The 14,101-nt window shown below is 29.8% G+C and overlaps 1 protein-coding gene across 1 annotated transcript; it reads left to right on the top strand.

Annotated features, from left to right (window-relative positions):
- Positions 1-11,076: 11,076 nt before the first annotated feature.
- On the top strand, positions 11,077-12,508 carry LOC149383863 (transcription factor PRE3-like). Its single transcript, XM_089629045.1, has 2 exons — positions 11,077-11,515; positions 12,132-12,508. Exons 1-2 carry the CDS (start codon positions 11,390-11,392, stop codon positions 12,279-12,281), a joined length of 276 nt encoding a protein of 91 aa, XP_089485171.1. The 5' UTR covers positions 11,077-11,389; the 3' UTR covers positions 12,282-12,508.
- The last annotated feature ends 1,593 nt before the right edge of the window (positions 12,509-14,101 follow it).

Here is a 14,101-nt window from a genome sequence, read left to right as displayed (position 1 = left end):
AAAAACATCAAAGACAAGAGAAGCGAGTGGCTCCAATATATCTCACACCTAGAAACTTGTCTACGGAATTATTCTAGGGTTTTTGTTTTTATGTGGCTTTTTCTTGATCGGTGGAATAATCATCACATCAATGCAAACCGTATTCTTATTATTATAATTATTTTTATTGTATTTAGAATAAATAATGTTCAGCCAAGAAATCTTAATTTTTATATTCATCCCAAGAATTTGTCTGTTTTGTGTTATATTAAGTTATACATAGTTTTCTTGCCTCGATGTGTATGGAAACAAGAGATGTTGATGCCTTTTGTTCCTACACACGTGCGCTTGTTCTTCAACTCTCTTCTTTCGATGCTCAAATATCTTCTTAACATCTTTTTCTTCTTCTTCCTTTTTTCTAATACAAATTTTTTAACCTTCATTTGTTTTTTACTATTGACTTGCCTCCCTCTAGCGAGGAATAGCCTACAATTTGTTAAAGTACACGTCTTCAAGCATGTATACTAATTATATATAAGTTCACAAACATGACAGTTTATTGTTATCAATTTTTGAGCCATGCATGGTTAAGCTATTGCTTAGCTTCTAGGAGAAGTACTTTTATTAAATATTGTAAATATTATTGTGGTTTCAATTGTATTAATTTTATACTAGGTATATGATGTCAATTGTTTATGTAGTTGCTAATTGGATCATAAAAGATTTAAAGAAAAGTTTTGTAAGAGATATACAACTCACGACTATTAAATTTGAGAGATTCGTTGTAAGTTAAAACTTACAAATTGAGTACATAAAAATGTACCACAATAAATAAGTACATTTTATAAATTTAAAAGTGTAATGAGAGAGAATACCAACGAGATAATTAGGGAATATAATATAGTTTTTTTTTATATGCGCGCTATGTAGAAAGAGACTACTAATGAACGCCTAGCTAGCTCTATAGGCTCACGAATCAATACTTCCATGCAATTAAAATGCTTAATCGAATATTTTGGGTGATTAAAATCTAAAATATTTTACAAGCTTCTAATCATATACTATTTCAGTCACGCGTGAGTTTTTACATAGTACCTAGCTACTATAGTGACCTTGATCATGTTGGTTGACGAAGTCATTCATTAATCTTGCACTATTAGCTCAGCTCTCATTAATTAATTAACCGCACGAACTCCTTATTAAACTATTGACACCATTAAATGTATGTGGCTTTCTTATTAGAGCAGTTAAAAAAATTCAGGGGTTAAAATAATTCATCCTTTTCCAAGGTCAGCACACTCGTCACCGACTACTTTCAGAGCCATATATGTTATAGATGGCATGGATATATCGATCTAAATACTATTTATTTAATGAAATTATAATAATGATATTAACACAGAAAAATGGTACTATCAAACAGAGCGCATATGCTAAGAGGATCAATAGGTATCTTTCTTGGAGTGTCAAAAAGAAATAAAAGGTGATCAAAATTAATTGTGTCGAAAGATTTTAAAGCAGTGATTATCAATAGTGACCAGGAACCAGCCCATTGGATTTTGGAAGAGCATAATATATATATATATATATATATATATATATATATATATATATATATATATTATATATAAGAAAGGGAGGTTTTTCGTCGTGACATTTGACCACTCTCTTCGCTGTCCATTTGATTCAATGTCATGTGCTGCGAGATGTTCGCTGATCGATATTGAGTACCCTAATAATTTTCTTTATGTACTTATCTTTTGGTTATTAATATATTTTTATCGATCAATTGATTAAGAGCAAATATTAGGTTTCCTCTTTTATTATGTTAAGAGATGTTGCTCGTTTTAGAGTATTTTCGCTAAATATGTATTATTTTTAGATGTATTATGGATTTTTAATTTCATCCGTAGCCTTTGAGCTTTACAAGTAAGGTGAATTTAAATATCAACCTTTCATTTTTCACTTCGTATATATATGAAGCTCATTAATCTACAATGGCATCGTTTGGTATAGCTTTGTTTTAAAAAAAAACGCTTTTAGATTCAGTTTTTTGAAAAAACTGTTTTTTTTAAAACTGACAGGTGTTTGGTAAGCTGTTTATAAAACAGTTGTTGCTGGTAACAAAAGCTGATTTTGCGTTTGGTAAAATAAATATATTATAGTAAAAAGACTAAAATAGACATAAAATAAATATTTAACAGTGTTATGGATAATCACGTCATGATATTAAAGTAATTTTATATCAAATACAAAAACGTTTTTTCTAAAAGCTAATATTCGTAGCTTTTGTGACTCATGTACAATTTTTAAAATCGTTTTTGAAATTTTTTCTAAAAACTGTTTTACCAAACAATAAGATTGCATTTTTGTTTTTGCTAACAGCAAAAACAGGCTTAAAAAGCTGTGCCAAACACGCCCAATATCAGATAAAACAAACACATCTTTTAACATTGGAAATTAACCCCCTTTGGAGTTATTCTTTAAAATCCAAGCCAATATAAATCATATCAAGGTGTTTGGTTGTCTCGGTTTTGCTTATTTTAAACCCTTACAATAATCACAAGCTCTAATTTTGGTATCGACCATTTAGCTTCATCACTTACAGTTCAAAACCACAACCTACAACTGCATGAATTCCTCCTGGTGTTTCAATAATTTTACACTAACATAATATATACCTTCAAAACACGAACCGAAACGTACACGACTAATGGCGTGTATCTAGACGCAGGATTTGGAGAAATTAGATGCGACTTATCGCGTTCTTTCCAAAATTTCTTAAAATTTATTCGCGGTGAGATTTGTCCCATTTTTTGTAATTTTAGTTTATTATGGACGACTTTTATTTCTCTTATTTAATTTAATTATATCATTCATAATTTTATATCACATTTTTAAACATATTTATAATTTAATAAAAACAAATACCATGTGACGTGACTAATTGCTTCTGTTCCTTCTCATGCCATTTGACGGGTGAAGAAAGAGACACAACTTACCGCGTCTGTTTGTTTCTTTACTCACCTTTTGGCGAGAGTTTTCCTTTTTGTGACCTTATTTTCGAGCTTTTGCGCGATTAGTCGAGTGTCTTTTTGCGCCTGCAAACAATACAATTTATTGCATATATATGTTTATTTTTAGGCACGTACAAACATACAATCCAAATATCTTATGAAGTCGCGTGTGTACGGGGAACACATGTAATTTTTAGGCTTTATACATAATTTTTGTCGCGTCAAAAAACCATTTTTGTCATAGTGGTATAGAAGTGTTTAATTACTTGAAAGAGTCTTTCTTTTCTTCAATTCATTAGATCAACAAGTTACACCTTCAAGTTGATTTTACTTTCCAAGATAAATTATTCAAAATAACCATTTTCACTCTCGTGTGCAAATGAACCTTTAGTAAAATCTGCAGCCTTTTCCTTCATTCAGTGATTTGCTTTAGCAATTTAGCTGATCACACATGCTTTTCAAGCAATCCATATGCTTCTTAATTCAGGCATCATCCACAAAGTCTAGTCTCTAATCAATTAGTTATCAAGCAAGACTTAAACTATCCTCATAATCAACCTATACTTTTACTACAATAGAAAAGTTGTTTTTTTTTTAGAGTCACAGTCCCATGATCCACGAGGGATTGCAATGTAAGCTGTACAATCTCAAATGGCATAAAAAAGGGTCCATTAGGTAAATAGTCAACTTAAACGTTTGACATTGTTAAATAGCCAACGTTTGTTAAATTTTAGATAAATAGTCATTTTCATGTATTTACACACATAAATCTTAGATAAATAGTCATCTCCATATATTAGATCATGTCATTATTTACGGATAGTTACTTAAAGATTTACCAAACGTTGGTTATTTAGCAATGTCAAACGTTTAAATTAGCTATTTTCCTAAAAATTTTATTAAAAAAAATGTCTAAGTCTAATAATTTTGAGACTGTTTAAGTACGAGACTATCTAATTTTGATTGACATGACTTAAATAGATTAACGGGTACTACGTAATGTTTTGATACTTTTTGTTCCAAGCTCACTGTTTATAGTGCCGCATTGCTTGGGACTTGGGAGTAATAGATGAGCAGGGGGTTTTCAAGTTTCTTCTGTACCGTTGTAGCTAGTTATAACAATGTAAACAACAAAACATTTATATGATTTTCTTAATTATTTATTGATGTGACATTTGTAGTTGTTTGGACGGAGAAGAGAAATATGAGGGATGAAAAATCTAAAGGGATTGTAGATCAATCGAACCCACCATTTTTAATCATTTCAATTTTAGAACGAGAAAAATAAAAAATAAATATTGATTTTTCGTCCAAATATACTTTAATTTTAAACAATTCATAATAATCAATCATTTTCTTCTTTCTCCCAAACACAAACGAAAAACAGTTGATATTTTTTTTGTTTCCATTCTTTTTTCCTGGTAAAAGAATCAATCCATTAACCACTCTATTCTTCCTAACGAACATACCCTTTGGGTCTAATGTGTATATATTTTAGGGTCTTTTATTGAATTGAGATTTTGCTTACTAATAAATGTAGCATTTGTGCAATAATTTATATTCTATTGAGTATTGACTAAAAGCTTAAGATCACTTTTAGATTCCATATACTACTATTTCTTATTATTTTTCTTTCTTCGGATTTTATTTTTGCGTGTAGAAAAAAAAAGGAAAAGTCATTTGTGTGAGAAGTTATTATATATATAGTAGTAAGACTAATGTATTTAGCTTGTTTTCATAGGTATTTATTAATGCCTGGCGTATCATTGCCTATTTGCCTCAGTTTGTTTGTTTCCTTATTGGATTTTTATTTTATTTTATACCTTTTTTAAGTTTATTTTTTTAGCAAATTGGGTTTCCTCATCAGATTTGACCACTTAGCTAGTGTTCATTGCGATACTATACACTTTCTAAATTAACTACAACTATGCTTCAGATACATATAATATGTCACTATTGTGTAACATGGGGCCACCATGTGACATTTTTATTAGAAACTTCCGGATAGCGCACATGGATTTCTAACTATGTTGGAAAATTTTACGTGAAATCATTATGTTGGAAAATATTCAGGTCTTTATTAAGATCGCATAGATGATAGATCTCATCTTGTATTCTTATTATAAAAATTTCATATTTTATGAATACACATATTAAACTAATGAGGTTAGTATTATTTATGTGACAGTCTATGATCTTAAAAAAATGGGATATAGTTGTCTGGAAAAGGATAAATTTAATGATTTTGAGATTATGTCGATATGGAAATACGTCGATGAGAAAATTTTAAATAAATTGATCGGTATTACTTAATACTAAAAAAGTGCATCTTTTTTTTTTCGAAAGTTCATCTCTTGAAAATTTCAAAATTAAACGTATTTGACTGCAGTAATTGAAGATTGATGACTTTATGATAAGTTTCTTTAAGAATTTTGTAAGTGAGGACAAAACTCGCTAGAAAGACACATTAATTTGTAAGGTCAAACCAATGTTCAAAATATCGCGATATATCATTTTTTGAAGAGTTTCGGTAAAATATCAGCTATAATCGTTATCGTTTTATAAATATCGTTAAAAGATCGATGATATATCGACAATATTTCGATATCTTTTAGTAGTTAAAAAATTCAAAATATCGATAAAATATTGTCCGAATTTGAATTTTTTTAGTAAGAGAAAATAAACAATTCATTATTTTTTTTTTCTTTTTGTTATTTTTTTTTCTTATTCTTTATATATTTTACTTATTGATTTTACTTAGTACTATCAATATTTTCTTATTTATATTTTATAATACATATAAATGTATATATATATGATAATATCTATTTATATGTATATATTTGTATGTAAAATAAAAAAATCAAGGGGCCGTTTGGTTTAGTTTTCTAAACTCGTTTTCTGTTTTTAAATTCTGTTTTCTGATTCTAATTTTTAAATTTAAAAAACAGATTTAGAATTACGTTTCAGAATATTTTAAATGTTGTTTGGTTATGTTTTCCATTCAATTGTATAGAGATAAAACAGAAAACAAATTTTCATTGTTTTCTGTTTTCTAAACAAATTTCAAAGAAAACAGAAACATGATTCTAAATCTGTTTTCTGAATTTATAACCAAACAGTTTTTCTAAAACTGTTTTCTAGAATTTAGAATCAGAAAACAGAAAACAAAAATAGAAAAGTTAACCAAACAGGGGCCAAGCTTTTGATTATATATATGTATATATTTTTATTTTTTTAAAAATTATATATATTGTTATAAGATTTTTGTCGATATATTGATCGGTAATCGATATAATAATCGGTAGTACTCGACAAATGATCAATATATTATCGGTTAGTGCTTAAAAAAAACAAAGATGTTATTTTAGGTCTTAATAAATTATATATATATATATATATATATATATAGAGAGAGAGAGAGAGAGAGAGAGAGAGAGAGAGAGAGAGAGAGAGGAAAATTAACAGCAGAAAAGGGTCATTGACCAACACTACCATTTCGCTTTAGCATTACAATCCTTTTATGCAAATAACACCCTTTTAGTGTTTAAGAATTCAATTAAATTTCTATTAACGGGACCACAGTACTTTTTTTCTTTTTTTGAAGCAGGACAGTATTATTAGTATATCTGATTAATTATCGTATGTACTGCGTATATTATGTCATCAAAATTGACACTTGCGCAACTTGAAATGGCAGCTGAAATAAAAAATGATTAAACAATAAACAGATCTCAAGCAATTACCTTAACATCCTCGTACTTGGAATTATAATATTCTCTATATAATGAAGCTCATATAAATTTCAATAAAATTAATTGTACAAATTCTAGGTTGGCTAATGACACTTGTAATTAATTAACATATACAAATTAAGTTTTTTGATTAAGTGTTTGCATTGGTTAAGCAATCTCTAACCTCTTCCAACTATTGGACGAGTCATAAGCACGTGTTTTGTCCCAAAAATATAATGTACTCGTCAGATGTCTTGCATATTTCTTTTTGGATTATTAATATTGGATCTTAGTCTCTACAAAACGAAAATAATTCGCGAGGCCTTAGTGACAATGTCCGATTTTTCTATCATTTTGCAATTTGAATAATGGGATTAGTTAAGATCCCAAAATCAAGTGACTGTTAGATAAACAGAAGGGCATGTAACGATGAGAATCCAGAATCTTATGAAATTGTTGATTTTAAATTAATTATACATTTTCAGGATAAGAAAAGGTGACCATGCACTAATGAATAAATAAAACTAATAATATAATCTTGGTATTTTAAATAGCTTCAATGTAATAAGATTCACAGCGTTAGAACCGTATTAAATTTTGGGATGAAATAAAACTACCTTATATTAAAACGAAAGATAATTAACCATCATTATAGAATTGTAATGCACGCCTTGGCAATCCATATGCTGATGTGAGGCATGTGCGCGCGCCTTGCCTCTGCTCATGGGAGATTTTTCAGCCCTTCTCCTTACTATAAATGTCCCTCCACCGAGAGGGATTCAGGTAATCAATTCTAAACATTCTCTACTCGATTTCAGAATTCTGAAACATTATCGAGGACCCTCCGCATAAACTTCCTCTGATCGAGCCACAAATCTCCTAGATTATTCTCTACGAATATCGATGCTCTCACCTCAAGCATAGTAATCAGACTAATGTTAAGCGTTAGAGCGAGCACTCGAGGCACTGTCTCTGTACCCCTTTAGCTCTCTTCTTTTCCTTCTTCTTCTTCTTCTTAGGTCTCCGCAACGAGCGAAGAACGTCCTCGAGTAAGAGTAGTGACACTCATGGCTTGCGAGTTCCGCATATCCGGATCGGACGCGACCACTGCTTTGGGTCGAACTGCCCGAAGTCTTCAACTGTTGCTTAATTTTCAGCGACAACAAGAATCGCAATTTTATTACATATTCGGACGATTATTTGTTATTGAACTATGTCATATATTCACTAGTTTGAATTGCAATGTTAGGCAACCAGAATACCTTTTTTAATTTTATTTTATTGTCAATCTTACATTATATAATATATCATTAGTTATATTGAATATTTAAGCACAAACTACAAAGAATAACCTTTATGCTTCAACATTATAAATTTTCCATTTAGTAGCATAGGCTACAGAAATAATTATTCAATAAAAAATATCTCTTAGACTTGACACGAACTCCTCGCTCTATTGCAACTTTTAGATGCAGCGCTCTTGAATATAAGACCATTTACTGCGGTACCTAGCCTTCTTCAACATTTGATAGTTTTTTTTTATAGTTACTATAAATAACGGTAATAATCGTTGATAGGTTGGAATATCTCTGGTTGCTTTTTTTTTTTTTTTTTTTTTTTTCTTTTGGTCTGAATCGTGTATTGTTATTAGTTGGTAATAATTGTTGCTAATGTTCAGAGTTTTTGTATTAACATTTGATTTTCATGTGTTTTTTTTTTTCTTTCTAAATTACGTATAGGTAGCCATTATTAATAATTATCAGTGTTTACAAGCTCTTGCCTTGGGTTTCTGTGTTCTTTCTTCTAAACCGTGTATAGTTAATAATCATTAATAAATTGTTGCTAGTATCTTTATTTTCTTGATATTTTTTTTGATAAATTGAATGAGAAGATTGTTGCGTGTTTAACGGGTTGTGACCTTAATTTTTGGATTGTAATTATTTTATCGATTATATTTTTCATTTATTTTATTTCTAAAAATATAATAGGCATATAAATGGATTGGAAAGTTTACATTAATGGTATTAGTGTCTATTTACGCTAGTTAATAAATTTAGTGGCTAATTTTCAGTTATTTCCCAAGCAGTGGTTATTATAAAATTCATACGTTTCAAAATGACTAATTAGTTATAGTGTCCAAATAATTATCATCTTAACTTGTATTTTTTTTGTTTACCTCGCTCATATACGTTTTTTAAATGACAATTATATTTATTAAATATAATTAATTGAAAATAAAATGTACTTGTTTTCATAAAATAGAAGTAAGATGTATAAATCATTAGTAAATTAGTTGTTTCCCCTGCCTGCCGACATAATTGCATTTAAATTTTCAAAATTTAACTTGTTTGAAAAGAAAAAATGAAAATAATAAAATTAAGATGTATATTAGTGAGACTATACTACAGAGTAGTAATTAAATAATTAAAACGTATATGTAAAGTTTAAGATTGGTAAAAGAGATTCCATGATGTATTTAGTTTGGTCTAATGATAATTGCAAACCACTTTTAAATTGGAAGTTGTAACTTCCATCCCTAATGACAACAAATGGCGGAAGCTTTGGCGGTTCTTCAAGGCACACTTTTTGCTCTAAACATGGGATTCCAATCCGATTGTGCTACTCGGAGTCCCGGAACGCCGATTACTGAACTAGGTACGGTTTTGAAAGATATTAGGGTTCTTTTACCTAGATTTGAGGATGTATCTTTTATTTTTCACCCTCGTGGTTGTAATAAGGCTGCCCATGTTTTAGCTAATTTTGCTTGTAATTTCCATTCGGGCGCCCGTTGGTTGGGCTCGGCTCCCTCGTGTGTTGTTCACGAAACCGAAAACGACCTTCGTGGTATTAGTCCTTTGATGTAATCACGGTTTTCCTCCGCCATTTAAGTGGGAGTTTTAATATAATTTTCCCGTGGTTCCGCCCACGGTTCAAATAAAAAATGACAACAAATGGCTTAAAAAAAAAAGAAAGAAAAAAAAGAGCTTCTCTATGCGTGCCAGAGTATGATTTTTCTTTTCTTGCCACGTTTTAAGATAAGTTTCTGCTACGTAAAATAATAATAATAAATTTACTAATAAATATTATGTAATTACATTAATTAGACAAGAAGTAATCGATAGATGTGGTGTGTGTGTGTTTTTTTTTTTTTTTTTTTTTTTTTACAGTTTGTCTCTCCTTATTTTTAGGAATGTAAAAAACAATATTCAAGAAAAATTTATTGCTCAAGGCATCACTTGAAACTTGAATTGAATATGATGATGAAATTTGTTGCTTAAAATTGGCATGGCATTTTCGCTTTAACTCTTATCAGTTTCTTAGCGATGACCTCAGACTATATATGGACTTCTTCTATACTATTATATCGTAAAATATTACTATACCATAAATGTGTATTTATTATACAAAAATCCAGGAATCAGGTCGGTGCAGTGTTGGATATCGATAAGTAATAGCTTTGACCAGTCAACCATTGAGCTTCTTCATCTCATATTTTCTATATTTTCGCCGCTCTCTCTCTCTCTCTCTCTCTCTCTCTCTCTCTCTCTCTCTCTCTCTCTCTTTTTTTTTTTCTTTTTTTTTTTTTTTTTTGCGTTAAATATGTATTTTAGGCTGTTCTTGGACCCCATACATATAGAAGACTAGTTGTCATGAAGACTGTACAGCAGAATCACATTTTCGTCTCTTTCGTGTTGATAAAACATGTAAAAATAATGTGTAATATTGATCAATGGACTATAAATTCGGTATTCATGATAAACTTTTTCAAAACCTCTACATATGTAACAAGTAAAATTTTATATATAAAAAAAAAAGTCAAATTATTAGCATACGGAAATTATTTTGTTGACGTAAATTAACCTAAAACGAAATATAAATATTACGTTTTATAAACTTCTAGCCAGCTGATATGTATACAATATTACACTAATAAATATTTGATCGAAAAGATTGGCATGAGATAATCTAATCTCCATCTTTGAGTGTAAGAGAATTTGGTCAACTGCTTTTATTTGAGAGAATGTACATGAGCATTGTATTGGTACTATTTTCAATTAGCTTTTACTAACAGTTCGAATTCACATCACAAATTGACTTATATATGTATATTTATATTCATATGTATGATATTTAAAAATAAATACATGGCCTTGCGTGAAGTCTCTGACAAACACATAGAGGTGCCAAAAATGTCACTTCTCTCACCAAAGAAATAAATATATAATTGTTTTTTTTTTGGTAAATAAGACTAAGACCCTATTTAAATGAAGAGAATACCCATCTCTTTCTTCCATGCAATTGTTTTCTCTACACTCTCCAACACCCACACTACTTGTGTTCCTGTGCACTTCTCTCTCTCTCTCTGATCTCTCTCTCTCTCTCTCTCTCTCTCTCTCTCTCTCTCTCTCTCTCTCTCTCTCTCTCTCTCTCTCTCTCTCTACACATATAGTCATATATATGCATGTTTGTTTGTGTTTGGAGTTTGCATGAACTCTGACATTTGACTAGCATAGTTAATAACTGATCACTTCTCTTCCCTTTTTGTCTCTCTTGTTGCAAATCTAAAGGTTCTTATTAATAAGAAGCATTACACTCACACTCATACACATATATATCATCAGCCTCAGAGTATATATAAACTACAAATTATTACAAAACATGTCAAGCAGAAGATCAAGATCAAGGCAATCAGGTGGTTCAAGGATCACTGATGATCAAATCAATGATCTTGTTTCCAAGTTACAGCAGCTTCTTCCTGAGATTCGCGAAAGGCGTTCTGACAAGGTAATATATATATATATATATATATATATATATATATATATATATAAACACACATTATATATATGTAGTTATATATCACTAGCTAGGAATTCATATGATCACCTCTCAAATGATAATCAGGTGTTTATATGCATGTACGTATAACTAATCAGTTTATGAAAATTTGAAAATATGTCTTAAAATAATAACTTGATCAGATCCTACAAACTTACTAGAGAAATAGTAATTTAGTTAATTGGCTATATACATGTAGCTGATTTTGCGTTGGTGATTCATTTTTTTTTTGTACTTTAGACTTTAGAATAACAAGTCTTACCACTTTATTAAATCAATGGCCATAAAATGTGCTGCAAAGAAACTTAATAGAAACTAGGGCATTATTTAGATGGTCTCTATCGTTGCCGGCCGTCCTTTGAGCATTATCAAAGGCTGTATACAAGTTTCAACATTTTTTTTTTGTAAAATATTTTTTGCTCGAATTTTGAGGAAACAGAAGATAAGTAAATAATTTGAGCCTCATTCAAAAATCCGTTATAGAAAAAATATATTATATGTGGTCCTTAGCTAATATGAGATGATTTATAAATGATGTATATATATATATATATGTTGGCAGGTTTCAGCATCAAATGTGTTACAAGAGACGTGCAACTATATAAGAAATTTGCACAGAGAAGTTGATGATTTAAGTGAGAGACTCTCTGAGCTATTAGCAACAACTGACACTGCCCAAGCTGCAATAATCAGGAGTTTGCTTTCTCAATAGACCTCATAATAAAGTTCTCATATATATGTAATCTTAATTAATGTTCCTTAATATTTTCTCTAGACTAAAGCCCTATGTAGTTTTTTTTTTTTTTTGGTTGGTTTTTTTTTTTTTTTTCTTGGCTAGAACAACTGGCTAGATGTAGTTGCTTTTGTTTGGATAATTATTAAGAAGGTCGATGGTTATTGAAAAAAATTGTACGTTTAAAGACTTTGGTATTATAATAAAGTGATTATTAGTATACTACATACCTTGGATGCTTTTTTTTGTTTTCTTTTTTTTATAGTAAGAGATGCATAAAAGGAAAGTGGGTGAATAAATTAATATTACGTGTTCGAAGCTTCTGATATTGAGTATCTTTTATTTTGCATACTTTCTACTACTACTATACTACAACTCAGATTTCACTCCCATCTGATGAACCCCATTTTTTTTTAATTGGGATTGTGTGGTCTAGATTGGACTGCATATATCATTGATGTATAAATATACGCTATAATGCTTTTCATCAGCGGATCAGCGCTCGCTGATGTGAGTGTGGTGGTGAGGCCCACAAGTCAATGAGTCCCATCTGTATTAGAGTAACAATGGGTGTTGATCCGGTGTTACATATCAGTACTCATATATATATCGTTCTAAAAATATTTTGCAACTTCGAATATATATATTCATGGGCGGGCAAGAGATCCTAAATCTAAGGGGGGCAGTGTCAAAATTTAAAATTCAAGGGACTAAATATCAAAATAAAATTTTGAAAAGGTTTAAAATATTTTAAGAGAGACAAAAAAAATTAACTTAAAATCAAATAAAATTATTATTTTAGTCTAAATTTTTTGTATAGTTCTTAATTAAAAAGGTATTCGTAGGGATAAATGTTAAATTTGATTGGATAAATTACAAAATAAAAACTACTAAAACAAATAAGAAGGGCAAAAATTTAATTTTATTTCGTAACTAAATAAAAAATTGTAGGGTGATCAAGGCCCTCCTTGCTCCCATGTAAGTCCTCCACTATATAAGAAGAACTTTTTAGTTGGGAACAGTATTTTTTTTTTTTTTTTTTGGTATCTTTTAAGAAAGTTGTGAACAATATTGCTTAGCTAGTAGTAGGATGTACCTTTCTAGTTTTTTTTTCTTGATTTTTTTTTTTTGATAAAACGTTTTTTTTTTCTTGATAATGACATAAAATATATCATCCCCAAAAGAAATTTGAAGACATGAATATTTCCAAAGATATGACCATATTGCAGGTACTCTAAAATTAGAGTTGACGAAAATGAACTATTATAGTTTTTCAAGGAACACGTTGTACACTCCAAATATCTGATTGTTTGTGTATATAATATAAAAAATCGCATACGTATGAATAAATAGCAGATGTATATCGTATCAACTATGCAGATTCCATCCCACAATTAATTTATGCAAACATATTACACATTTGATCTATCGTATCAAACATGATCAGAGAGGAAGATCAATATATACAGAACTAGCTAGATCATAGAAAACATATATAGTCTATAGACAACGCACCAAAACATATATATAAAGTACAATTACAAAGTATTATCTATTTCTGTTTACTTCTGTTTCTTTACCGTTGGTTTTGTTTCACTATTATCTTTGTAATCACGGTATTCATCCGCCGTACGTGAGGGCTTTTATGATATTCCGTGACACCGACCACGTTTCCTCAAAAAAAAAAAAAGTACAATTACAAAATATATCTATAGTACATTATGGTGAATCAGAGAAAGTCCCAAAGTAATTAACTTGATAAAGTGCCTTAATTTGTCATATATACACAGATATATAGA

The sequence above is a fragment of the Urtica dioica genome, chromosome 10 (genome assembly GCF_054948205.1).
Source record: "Urtica dioica subsp. dioica isolate 48M chromosome 10, U.dioica_male_clone48M_v1_H2, whole genome shotgun sequence".
Classification (NCBI taxonomy): Eukaryota; Viridiplantae; Streptophyta; class Magnoliopsida; order Rosales; family Urticaceae; genus Urtica; species Urtica dioica.
This window is presented reverse-complemented; position numbering and strand designations above follow the sequence as displayed.